This window comes from Fistularia commersonii, chromosome 16 (genome assembly GCF_037954325.1).
Source record: "Fistularia commersonii isolate RoL2024-O1a breed Wild chromosome 16, RoL_Fcom_v1.0, whole genome shotgun sequence".
Taxonomy (NCBI): Eukaryota; Metazoa; Chordata; class Actinopteri; order Syngnathiformes; family Fistulariidae; genus Fistularia; species Fistularia commersonii.
The window spans coordinates 7,611,125-7,623,311 of NC_141299.1; the positions used below are offsets into that span (position 1 = coordinate 7,611,125).

Sequence of the window (12,187 nt, forward strand, 5' to 3'; positions counted from 1 at the left end):
GCCGCGCCCACAACCGGTACGTCATAAGTACGTGTAGAGCGTAACGACAGCCAGAGACGACAACGACCGACCGACTGCTGAGGCGGGCGAAGGCTGAACACCCTGTGGAAGTTGAGACGGCTGTGGAGGAACCTCGGACCGTCGTAACTTCACTTAGCACCGTGTTTTCTCAACAATCTTATCAGCCATGAAGTTACTCTGGACTGTTAGTGTCCTTCTGTTGAGCTTCTGGCGAACTGATGCCTCTACAGGTAAATATGTTTTTTTTTTTTCGTCAGCCATGTTGGGAGAAGATGTAGTCTTTGACCTCATTACTGGCATCGAAAACGTTCGTTTTCCTCTATGATTATATTTTACCTTTATTCTACTCGGGTTTTTTTGTTTCTTTCTAATTATTCTTACCGTTGAGAATGAATATCGTCGTATATTGTGTATGGCTCGCAAATTCACAACGACGAGGTCAAAGCTAGCTCAATACCAAGCTAATTTGATGTTGTCAGACGACCTCTAGTATCATAACCACGTTGTTTATTTATCACTCGAGACAGTCCTTTTAGCGATTCTGTAAGTCTGTATGTTTGAAACGGCAGGCTGTAGAATTGCTCCCGGCTGTGTACGCTAGTGTTTTTAGTCATGTGAGAGCCCGAGTTAATTTCAGACGTATGGTCGAGCAGCTACGGTTGCCGTGAGCTCCCTGTTGCGTAACGTTTATACCCTAGCGCCGATATTCATTCATCGATAACGTTGAATTTGTCGATTTCGGACAATTGTTCTAATATCTTAAATCATCACGGAAACGTCACATTTCCTAACGTGAATCGTCGAATTTTACCCCTACTCTTAATCGGTCATTTCGTTTGGACTCAATGAAACGTCTGTTTCCGGTGTTTTTTTTAAGATTACCCCACATATCGTGAAACTAGTATTCGGGTAACTACCACAGGGTTTCCTGGTTTATGGCAGCAGTGACTTGGTTGCTGTGTCACATTTTTTCCGCTGCCCGAGCAACAATCACCCTGGGAGAAAAAAAAAAATGGTTACTAATATCAATGCAATCGCTTGGACAGGATTTCCCAAGGAGGTAATATGTGGGTTATTAGGGAAAGACTTACATTTTCAGGAAGGAGCGAGCTCAATATCCCTACCAAATTATGTAATAAAAAAAAAACTCATTGCTAGTGACATATCAATGCAGCTTGCAAATTTAGGAATCAGGGCTGTAACTTATTAAATGGCTGATAAGTTTTGAACACTTGTGGTGACATGCCAAAGTCCATTTCGATCGACTTTATCGGTATCCCTCATCTATTTAGAAAAATCTATTAAGACACTTGCAGATCAACTGAAAATCAAATGTAAGATTTCTGAAACACAAGAAATGGGGTTTGGGGGTCTTGTTTGCACCCATTGCTCGGCTCTTCATCTCGTGTGGATGTTATTTAATCCGCTCCAAAAAAATATTTGGCTTGTGATTATTATATATATATAATAATATATTATTAAATTAAAGTTTTGTAATGCACTTCCAAAATCATATGGATATACTGCTACCATCTAAATAAATGGGAACTGTCAGACAAGTAGACAGAAAAAGTTAGTTTTTTTTTTTTAAATAAAACTTAAGTCTAGCCCCGTTTTGTGTTCTCTATTATAGTTATTGTAGAAATTGCATTCAAATTAACTTTCCTTAATTCTGGCCAATCCTGGTCGATTGGCACCGTAACCTTAAAAGTTCTTTCAACCCTCGAAAAGGTTGAACTACATAATACATAAATGCCATACATATAAACGTGGACTTACTGCTTTCATTTGCACATGCCAATGTTATGACATTTCCCTCCAGACACCATCAAAACTGACTGAAAATGGAACGTAGGATACAGTATAATTTCATAAATTCAACACTAGATGTGAAGAGTAATTTGATTATTGATCCTTTGAGATCCCGGTTTCCATTTGAATGATTCATTAATTATGATAAAAGCTTCTAAGCGAACACTTATTTCAGTGAGTTTAATACCCCTCCCCCGCTATCATTAGGAAAATGGGCAGGTCATTTTTGATACATCTCATGAGTTGTCTGACAAGCAATGGGGGGGCTATTAAATGTGAGCCTGGAATGGTGTTTATAAATAATGTTTCATAATGTTAACAAATGACCTCTGCTGAGATTTGTTAACCACTCCTATTTGGAAAATGTCTATCTTGAGCTGGTTTCAGAGTTGCTCGAGGAATACAGGGTTTATGCTTGTCTTTCCAAAGGCATTTGGAAATAGTTTAATTTTTAACCTGCTGATTTCATGAAAAATAAGAAAGATAGGGCATGTATGACCATAGTTTGGGTTTATTTACCCTGTGCTTGTATTAATAATAAAAAATCTCCCCTTGTCACAAATGGTTCAATGGAGTACATGTGTGGAAACCCTTAATTTTCAGCACAGGTCCATGCACCCCATTTAGCAACTTTTGTTTGCTCAATTAATACTTTCTGAAAAGGCCTCCCAACACTGTAACAGTCTTTCATGGCTTATGGTTCACCTCTAATCACAGCTGGGTCTTGGGCCTTGGCTATATTTAATTTTGATCTTTTGTGAAGCATGTATCATGAAAGTGACCTTTCCTTGTAATGGGGAAGCCGCCTGAGACCTAATGTAGCATGGTCTGAAACAAGGGCTCTTGTTTACAATGGTCTTTTGTAAAAGTGAATTGGGTTTTTGGTTGTATCTTGAGATAATTATTTAAAATAAACTTTTTTTTAGGCCTACAGATTACAAAATCAAGTCATAGACTCTCCATACATTGTATCTAGCCATACAGCTAGATACGAACACTCACTCCACCACTAAATTTTGTTCAGTGAACATCTCTAATGAAGTCATTTACTCACATACTGTTAGACGTGTCTTATGGCTGGCATGTCAGTGTAGAAAAGAGCAAGACTCTAAATCATTTAGGGACGGTCATAGAACTGAATGCATTGCAATGGTGAGAACTAGCGGGATACTTGACAAAATACATGTCTGTATAGTTACAAAATTTAACCTACAGCTGAAGGGTAAACAATTTCCTGCAGTTGTAAGCATATTTATATAGTGTGTCAATTGGTGTATAGTTTTTTCAATAGCTGTTAAGCCAACGAATGGAAAAGTCTTTGAGCTTTAAAAATATATTTGTACAGGCTTCAATTTAAGATATGTGGTGGTGGACCTGACATTCCTAAGTTCTAAGCATTTGTTCCTCCCACTCGGTCAGAACTTCTGGGGGGCAGATGACCTCTATTGGTTCCGCTTTGAATGCTCGTGTGAGATTGAAGGCATGTGGTGAACCACTAACTGTATGAGTCTCTTTTCTCAAAAGTATTTTATGATATAAATATTGTTCCACCTTGCTTTGTTTTGTAAAGCCTTCTTACACAACTTCAAATCATGTAGGGTTATGTGAACAAATTCACAGCATTAAAATGTAGCATCTCTACTTTTTTTAAATGCACTTTTGTGCTTGTCAAAACAAATCTAATTTTTCTGTAGTTTGTGTCTGCATGGTAATTTGACTGTCTAGTGAAAGGCCTATAACGGTGGTTGGGAAACTTTCACTGGCTTAAACTGCCTTGGACCCATGGATTTAATTCATTTCAGCTTCATTTGCTTTGCTATCATTTATCATTCATTTTCTTTTTCATAGATTTACTGCCATTGTTGGAAAATCTTTACATATGGAAAAACCCTCATTTGTAAGAAAATGCCTGTATAAGCTCTCATCTGCTAGATTTTGAATTTCTCTACCACAGTCTTATGCAGCACTATTGAAGTACTACAAATTCTTAATCTTAATTTCTCATTTACCAAAATAGCCTAAAATTTGAGCTTCATTTCTCTTTTGTAAAGAAATATTTTCATGTAAACTTGAATTAAATTGTACTGATCCATGTACATCTGTTGTTTTTTTTTTAAATTGGTTGTCATTACAGTCACATTTCCAAAGCAATTTGGAAATGTTTTGTTGCTCTTCATTTGTTTTATTAACTGCTTTTTTTTTTTCTTTCTCTCTTCCATTTGCCTGTTTTCTTCCATCACAACCCATGAAATCATCTGGCATGCTTAAATCCACCACATTTAAAATCCCAAACTTTGGGGTGACTAATCTGCACAGCGGGCTTCATCAAGTCCCCCTTCTCTCAGATGAAGTTGATCAATGATAAGGCAGAACTGCATTGCGAAGTGATAGGGAACCCAATTCCTGAGGTGCAATGGTGGTTCATTGAGGGCGAAGAGCCCAATGAGACCTTCAGCCAGCTTTTTGATGGGGCACGGAACCACCGTGTGCAAATAAATGCCACATATATTGCACATGCCACCAGCACCATTTACCTCACTAGCCTCACCCTTGAAGACTCAGGCACATACGAGTGCCGCGCTTCCAACGACCCTGACCGCAATGAACTGAGGAAGACCCCAAAAATCAAGTGGATCCGCTCGCAGGCAAACATTATTGTGCTGGAAAGTGAGTGGCATAGGAAGCATGAGGAGACCCCGGTCAAAGTAGCTTGGCTGTAATCTGCTCATTAGTGAAGTTCTGGACATTCAGCTCCTTTTGTCCTAAACTTCCATGCTTCCTGGTCCAATACCCGCCCATCCTGCCTTCCCCATATTGTATCCTGTAGTAGAGTAAAACCTGGTTATAAAGTGTGGTTGGCCTGTACCCTAATCCTTGATGTCCTGAGACAATGTGTCTTTAGTTACATTTTGCTTTCCTTGACTTCTCACTCTCTATGTTCCAGTTAGTGCATAATGCTGAAATAGTGGCTGAACAATTCTTCGTGTATAAATACTAGTATTTTGAATAATTCAGAATACCATCAATACTTGCCCCCCCCCCTCCCCCTTGTATTAATAGCATTGTCTTAAAAGAAGAGGACTGAAATGTTTTCACTATGTAGTAGTGTGCAGGCAATAGTCCTTTTTAAAGAAATCTTGGTAATTTCAGGTGTGGTTTTGCCATGTTGCAACAACTTGGTATCATATCGAAGTTAAACAAAGTACACGAAGTGTAATGTTTTTATAACTTCCTGTCTTTCTCCCCTCTGCATGAGTGTACCCCCCCCCCCATTTCCTTCAAGTAGCCCATTTGTCCCACCAAATAGCCTAAATAGCATTTGTTTTCTGTACAACTTTATGCATTTTCTTTAGAGAGGACAGATTTGTTGGAAACAAACAAGGGGAATTGAGTCCCTGAGAAAATGTCGAGACTCTTCAATAAATTTACCTGTTAAAAGTGGGCCAGCACTGATTGGCTACCTTTAAAATTTTTGTTCCATCAAATCTGTCACTGTAATTCATTAATTTTGTGTTGTAATCTATAACCCAATGTTAAGGGTGTGCCAGTAATATTCTTTTTGTAAGTGGTTGCAATGGTCTACTAGGCAATGAGCTGTGCATCTGTATTTTAATAATGGTAGTGGGCAAATTCTGCATCTTAATGCCACAGCTTCTCTCCCTAGACCTAAAGGTTTTATTTGGGGGGGGGGGGGGCTGGTGTGATAATGCAGTCCAACAAATTCACGTTTTAATTTAAAGGTCTCTGGAATTATCCTGTAATGGGCTTACATGTGACTGGACTGCATTTCATACCCTTGCAACCTTATTTAAAGCCCATCTTGGATTTAAGTCCAGCCAGGCTTTTCTCTGTGTCCAATTATTTGTTAGGCACTTAAGTTCTCTTAAACTGCCAGTTTTCTGAAATGCACTTTTGTATTCATTTGTGATTAATGCCCATTCCTCTTTATCTGAAGGTCCAATGATCATTACTGAACCTACAGAGGTTATCAACCAGACCTCTGCTGTGCTCAGCTGCAATTTGACAGACAACAGCCTTCCAATTGAGGGGTCCCATTGGATTTACAATGATAAAGTACTCGACGACTCGAAGTCAACAAGCACCAGCCCATATACATCCCTGAAGTGAGTGGAAAGATTAACCTAAATATTGTAATTTGATAGTTTTATACTACTGTTCCTTTTTCATTACACAAGGTTGATCTTGCAGTATTTAAAGAATAATAATTGTAATTTATGCAGTTTTTGAGCACTGCTCGGTCCCTTTCTGTAGCTTATAGCAGGATATTTTTCTGTCATAATGCTCTCTGCCTTTTTGCTCTCTTCATTCCTCCTCTGCTATTCTGCCACTCCATTAGCTGCAGAGCTTTAGGCACCATTCGGGCGCTCACTATTCCTGATTAACAGACTCTGCAGACGTGCAACTATGCTTGTAGCCCTGGCAGCCAGGATAAGCGCCCCTAGCAGTTTTGTTCACTTACTCTGACCTTAATTCTCCCATTAGGCAAGGCAGTACAGAAAAGCAGGACCAGACAAAAGTGGGATTGTCATTATCAGGGAAACTTGAAATGCTTTGCATGAACAGATTTACTTGCTACACTTGAGAATGAAAGGATTCTGTTATGGACTATTCTTCTAGCCAAAGGGGTAACTGTCCCTGTTACCATATCTGAATTTGTAATTCTTACTTTATGCAAGGTTGGACAGCACTTGACAATAGAATTTCATTGTGATGTATGCTGATCTAACTTTCAATCTTTCTTTATAGATTGGACAAGATCACACCGGCTTCTAGTGGAAAGTATCAGTGTGTATTTATGACTAAACCAGAGGTGAAGCAGACAATTGAAGTAAAAAGTGAGTTTTTTTTTAATATCAAATATGCATAACGTGACCCTAGAGGATATGCCCTGTGAAACTGTTTTTGGGGTATCAAGTGTGTGTGTTTTGTTTTTCCTCCCCTAGTTCATAATAAGTTGGGGGAAGTCAACCATTAATTTTGACACATCTGACACATTCTTGCTTGTTCATGGTTCTGTCATGAACTAGGTAATTTTATTAGGTTAATATTGACTTGTCCTGTTACTATGGATTTACTTTTTTCCCCTGAGGGTGTCCTCTTGGTTCTAAAGCATCAGTTTCTCTCCACCTGTTTGCCCTATCCCCCTGAACAAATGAGGGAGGAGGCTGTCTGCTGTACTTGCTTGCGAGTGGGCCACATACCCTATATGGCAAAAAGTATTCACTCACCCATCCAAATAATTGGAATGAGGTTCTCCACTTCTGTGGCCACAGGTGTATTAAAATCAAGCACCTAGGCATGCAGACTGTTTTTTTACAAACACTTGTGAAAGAATGGGCCACACAAGGTGCTCAGTGAATTCTAGTGTGGAACTGATAAGATGCCACCTGTGCAACAAATCCAGTTGTGAAATTTCCTTACTCCTGCATATTCCAGTCAGCTGTATTATAAAAAAAATGAAAGTGATTAGGAACAACAGCAACTTCGCTATGAAGTAGTAGGCCACGTGAACTGACTGAGCTCGGCTCAGTGGATGCTGAGGGGCATACTGCGACAAGGTCGCCAACTTTCTGCAGTCAATCACTACAGAGTTCCAAACATCTTGCCTTGAGACTAGCTCAAGAACAATGCACAGAGACCTTCATCAAAGCTGCACATCCCCGCATGCAATGCAAAGTGTCTGCAGCGGTATAAAGCGCACCGCCATTGGACTCTAGAGCTGTTGAGAACGTTCTCAAGAGTGACGAATCGTGCTTCTCCATCTGGCAATCTGATGAATGAGTCTGGGTTTCACATTTGCCAGGAGAATGGTACTTGTCTGACTGCATTGTGCTAGGTGTGAAGTTTGGAGCAGGGATTATGGTGTGGGTTTTTTCAGGAGCTAAGCTTAGCCCTTGAGTTCCAGGGAAAGGAACTCAAAGCTTCAGCATACCAAGACAGTTTCAACAATTCTGTGCCCCCAACTTTATGGGACCAGTTCAGAGCTGGCCCCTTCCTTTTCCAAATGACTGTGCACAAAGCACGTTCCATAAAGATATGGATGAAGTTGCAGAGTCCTGACCTCAACCTAATAGAATACCTTTGGAATGGGTTAGAGCAGAGATTGAGAGCCAGGCCTTCTCGTCTAACGTCAGTGTGTGACCTCACAAATGTGCTTCTGGAAGAATGGTCAAAAAGGCCCAAAAACACACCCCTGAACCATGCGACCACTCTTCCTAGAAGAGTTGGAGCTGTTAGAGCTGCAAAGGGTGGACCAACGTCCTATGGATTAGGAATGGGTTGTCACTTAAGTTCATATGAGAGTCAAGGCAGGTGAATGAAAGTTTTTTTCATTCCCCCCCCCAGCACTTCCTCATGTTGCAGCGTACAAGCACTCTGAACATGGTAATGAGAAGGATAAAGGTGTCCTGGTGTGTGTGAGCCATGGCTACCCATTACCAAATGAATGGACCTGGTACAAAGAACAAGATGGTGCCCAGTTGGTATGAGTCACTCCCTTTTCTCAATTTTAGTTTATGCAGCAAATTAATTTCATTTTGTTTCACTGTTAATGTATTCCAGACCGTGTTCAGCTGTAAAGGAAACCTTGCTAAATTGACCTGTGTTAACGAACGTTTTTAAATTCAATCCCCAGCCTGTTTTCAACAGTACCAAAAATGACAAATATGAGATCAAGAGCACGCCGAACAAGACCACTCTGACTGTTAATAACCTGAGCATTGAAAATGACATTGGGGATTACATCTGCTATGGAACCAGTGAGATTGGAACAATGTCCGACAGGATTCACCTCCGTGTCCGTAGTCGCCTGGCTGCTCTGTGGCCCTTCCTCGGCATTGTGGCGGAGGTCATCATTCTGGTGACTATCATTTTCATCTATGAGAAGAGGAGAAAGCCTGATGAGATAACAGATGGTACGTATGCCCTCCTGCAAATGTGTAAACCATTTATTCAGTGTTGGCAAAAGTAAGGGTTCTGCTAATTTTCCCTTTTCTCTCCAAACTTGTTAGCCTACTAGAGGAGTGTCTGTGTGTTCACACAATTGGGCATAGATGAGTAATGCACCAATGGGATAACACACACCTGCAAGAATTCAACAAATCTTAGCTTTCATTGGTTTTTAAAGATTAACTTGTACATTTGACTTAAACACTCCTAGGCCTTGTTTCCTCAAAATTAGGAGAGAAAGCTATTAAAATGGTCTACAATCTCAAATTTCCTCAAGGAGCCTTTCACAACCTATTTTAAATTTAGGAAAAACCCACCCACTTTGTAGATCTTTAACACAGCTTTCTGTAAAAGATTACATTTTGCATATACTCATCCACTACTGTCTGAATCATGGGTGAAAATCCTCACCAAAATAAACTCTTCTCAGCACCTAACCTTTTTCAAACTATTGGGGGAAAAATGTTTGGTAAATGAAAGTAACCAGACTGATCTTAATAGGACAGGTCTTACTGTTAAAAGCAAAAACTCTTATCCGCTACAATGGCACTCCATTCCAAGTAAGAATATTGTGGCAAAGCCTTTGCTCTTGAGACTATTTGCATGCATTCTATATGACCCTTTATGCAAAATTTGTTTTCTTTAATTTATTTTTCATTCTTGTTTAAACAGTCTGATAGGACCCCTTTATTTACATTTTTACTTCTCTGTTTGCTGCTGATTTATGCGTTTTTGGTAAGTGAATAAAACTGCATGATTGAAGTGGTTGAGGTGAGATGACTGTGGTGTAAGCTGAGTCTGAACTTTCTTGGTCACCACTTAAGAGGAATGTGCTCCCAAGATATGGTCACTCTTTCACTGGCCCTGCAGTCTAAAGTCCTGGGGCGCACCTTTTCTTGGCCCTTTCAGTGCAAATATACCTGAGCCAATGAAAGAGTCAAATGAGACTAATTTTTTTTTTTTTTTTTTGGCTAGAGGTTGGATAGGTAAAAATGGGCATGTCCTCTGCATCTTATTTTATGCATGATAGATGATGGGTATTTTCTGAAAAGATCAGCATACCATTTGCCTCATTCACTATTTGGCCATGGAGAGCCTACTCCTTGTGTTCCAGCTAGAATATTACCCTCTCTTTCTGCCAGGATCTGTCAGCTCAGATCTTTTTACAGCCACTACTGTGTTCTATGATCTTTTGCTTGTACTGCATGAGCCTCAGTGACACTATGGAGTGATGAACCTTTTACAAAATATTCAACTTTTTTTGTATATAGCTTATATAAGATACTGTGACTGCTATGCATAGTCATCCTAATTGTGTTGCATTGTCAGAAATGCATCAGGTGGGCATGCTTCAGCTGTTCAGATTGTCATAACTTCATTGGAATCTCATTGCAGAAGAATATTTTTACGCGTGATGCTAGAACAGCATGTATCTCACAAAAGGTGGCAACCTATGATTGCCACTCACAGTTCTGTTTCTTTTCTTGCATATTGCTGATAAATGATGGCTGTTCAGATGATGACTCAGGATCTGCTCCTCTGTAAGTCCACGAGACCCATTTGTACCTTCATTGTCACATTTTTGTTTGACAGAGAATATAAACACTTCTGCTTTATATTTCAGGAAGAGCAATTCTAACGCAAACCACAAAGACAAGAATGTGCGGCAAAGGAACTCCAACTAGAAGCTGAAAGAGGTATGTGAGATACTCGTCCTGTTCTGCCTTGAGGAAGTACAAGTAGACTTGATTTAAAAAAACAAAACAAAATTGAGTCTTATTAGCTAAATCGATTTAATCATTCTGACTTAAACTTGCACAAAATAATGTGGAATGCTTAAGTTCTCCTGACTTAACAGTTAGGGACTTTTTTTTTTTATACTAAAGATTCAAAGTATTATGTACGGTCTGGAAATTGTTTCCCTGGACTATGAAATCTTGCTCTCTACAGTGAAGCCAGATAGCAATAAATCTGCAACAACCAGATTTTAACAGTGAAGTATCCTCTGTACCCTACCTATGATTCGGGAAAATAGCCCAATCCTCTGAGTGTCAAAGCTAATTGTCAGGAATTAAACGTTGTCTTGGTTGATTTCACTTACACCCCTCCCCCCTGTCTCTGTTTATAGATGGCCATCCAGATGGTAGTCCTATATTCAGCTGTTGTGGTGCAATCTGCAATTCTAAGTACCATTTTGTGGTCGAGTGTTAACGTAATAAGAAATTGAGTTCTTCTATATTCCTCACATTGTGCAGCCTGAGAACTTAGTTGAAATTCTATGCTTGAAGGGCAAGTATTGCATGAGTTTAAATGCTGTTCTAGCAAGTGTTTGTTGTAAAATCATTAAATGTCCACTGGGGAATGCTTACTGTGTGTGGGGGTTTTCTTTATTTATTTTTTTTCTCCCCAAACTGACCAGTCTTTAGAATTTGTCTCATTTGAAATGGCCACTTGTGAAGGAGCATGCTGCGAGTACTGTACCATGAATTGTAACTGTTAGCACTGACTGGTATGTTGAAACTCTTATTCGATCTGCTGTTCCAGCCAACACACCTTCCATAGCAGACTTTTATACTTAGCCTTAAGCACCATTTCTCATTTAATTTTCTGTGAAATGTCTGAACCCCCTTCTCTTTCATACATTGTTAGTAAAGAATTATGAAGGACCCAACTTCAGAAGTTGTGACATGAGGCAATGTTGGAACTTATTCACTGTCTAGATGATTCAGAAGCCATATGTTCCTTTTTAACCTGAGTAGTGTTGTGATTGGATGTTGCCATTTCACTTATTCAGAAGATTAAGCCAGAATTGAGTAAATTCTTGTACCTTCAATGTACGTGAGAAATCTGTTTCATGAGTTGCACAAACTGAATAAAGGAATTTGATTTAACATTTCTGCCTGAATAAACAAGTTTAAATCAAAGAGCTTTATGTGTGGTACACCATTGCCTGCCTTGAGCTGTTTTTGTGTTGCATCTAAAAATCCATCCCTGAAACTTTAACCCTGCTCCCTTCAAGGGTTGCAACAGGGCCCCCCTCTTTCATTTAACAATATTCCTTGCATTCCTACTCCTAACTTTATGTTCTATCTCCTTTGGTCCTCTTGCCAGTTCCAACCTTGGCATCCTTCCCAAAAAGTAGTATCACTTTTGAGTACATGGCCAAACCATCTCAGTCAGGCCTTTCTATTTCCAAAACCTCTAGTGTGTGTGCTCTTTCTGGATTACTTAATCCTATCCTCAACCACTCACGGCCAAAGGCGGCGGGGGGGGGGGGGGGGGTGTTATCTTTGAGCACATACGGGGAGCCGTGCAGTTTGTTTATTCTTCTGCACCTGAACTTTCACTGACGCTACTGGGGTCATGACTTGGCCAGTGTGTTTTC

At 39.8% G+C, this 12,187-nt stretch overlaps 1 protein-coding gene across 3 annotated transcripts; it reads left to right on the plus strand.

Moving 5' to 3' along the window:
• The first annotated feature begins 43 nt into the window (after nucleotides 1-43).
• Nucleotides 44-11,726, plus strand: bsg (basigin). 3 transcript variants are annotated; one of them, XM_086162424.1, is made up of 9 exons: nucleotides 44-251; nucleotides 4,150-4,500; nucleotides 5,789-5,957; nucleotides 6,601-6,689; nucleotides 8,200-8,336; nucleotides 8,489-8,768; nucleotides 10,319-10,343; nucleotides 10,427-10,499; nucleotides 10,931-11,726. In XM_086162424.1, exons 1-8 carry the CDS (start codon nucleotides 188-190, stop codon nucleotides 10,485-10,487), a joined length of 1,176 nt encoding a protein of 391 aa, XP_086018550.1. In that variant the 5' UTR covers nucleotides 44-187; the 3' UTR covers nucleotides 10,488-10,499; nucleotides 10,931-11,726. The 3 variants fall into 3 exon arrangements, with proteins under 3 accessions (XP_086018550.1, XP_086018551.1, XP_086018552.1); XM_086162425.1 differs by having other exon boundaries at nucleotides 10,331-10,343; XM_086162426.1 differs by lacking the exon at nucleotides 4,150-4,500.
• Nucleotides 11,727-12,187: the final 461 nt, after the last annotated feature.

Bases quoted from the DNA above. Each gene is read 5' to 3' on its own strand.
- bsg (XM_086162424.1), top strand. From the start codon at position 188: ATGAAGTTACTCTGGACTGTTAGTGTCCTTCTGTTGAGCTTCTGGCGA. The intron at 5,958-6,600 runs GTGAGTGGAAAG...CTTTCTTTATAG, and splicing joins AGCCCATATACATCCCTGAA to ATTGGACAAGATCACACCGG. The intron at 8,769-10,318 runs GTACGTATGCCC...ATGGCTGTTCAG, and splicing joins GCCTGATGAGATAACAGATG to ATGATGACTCAGGATCTGCT.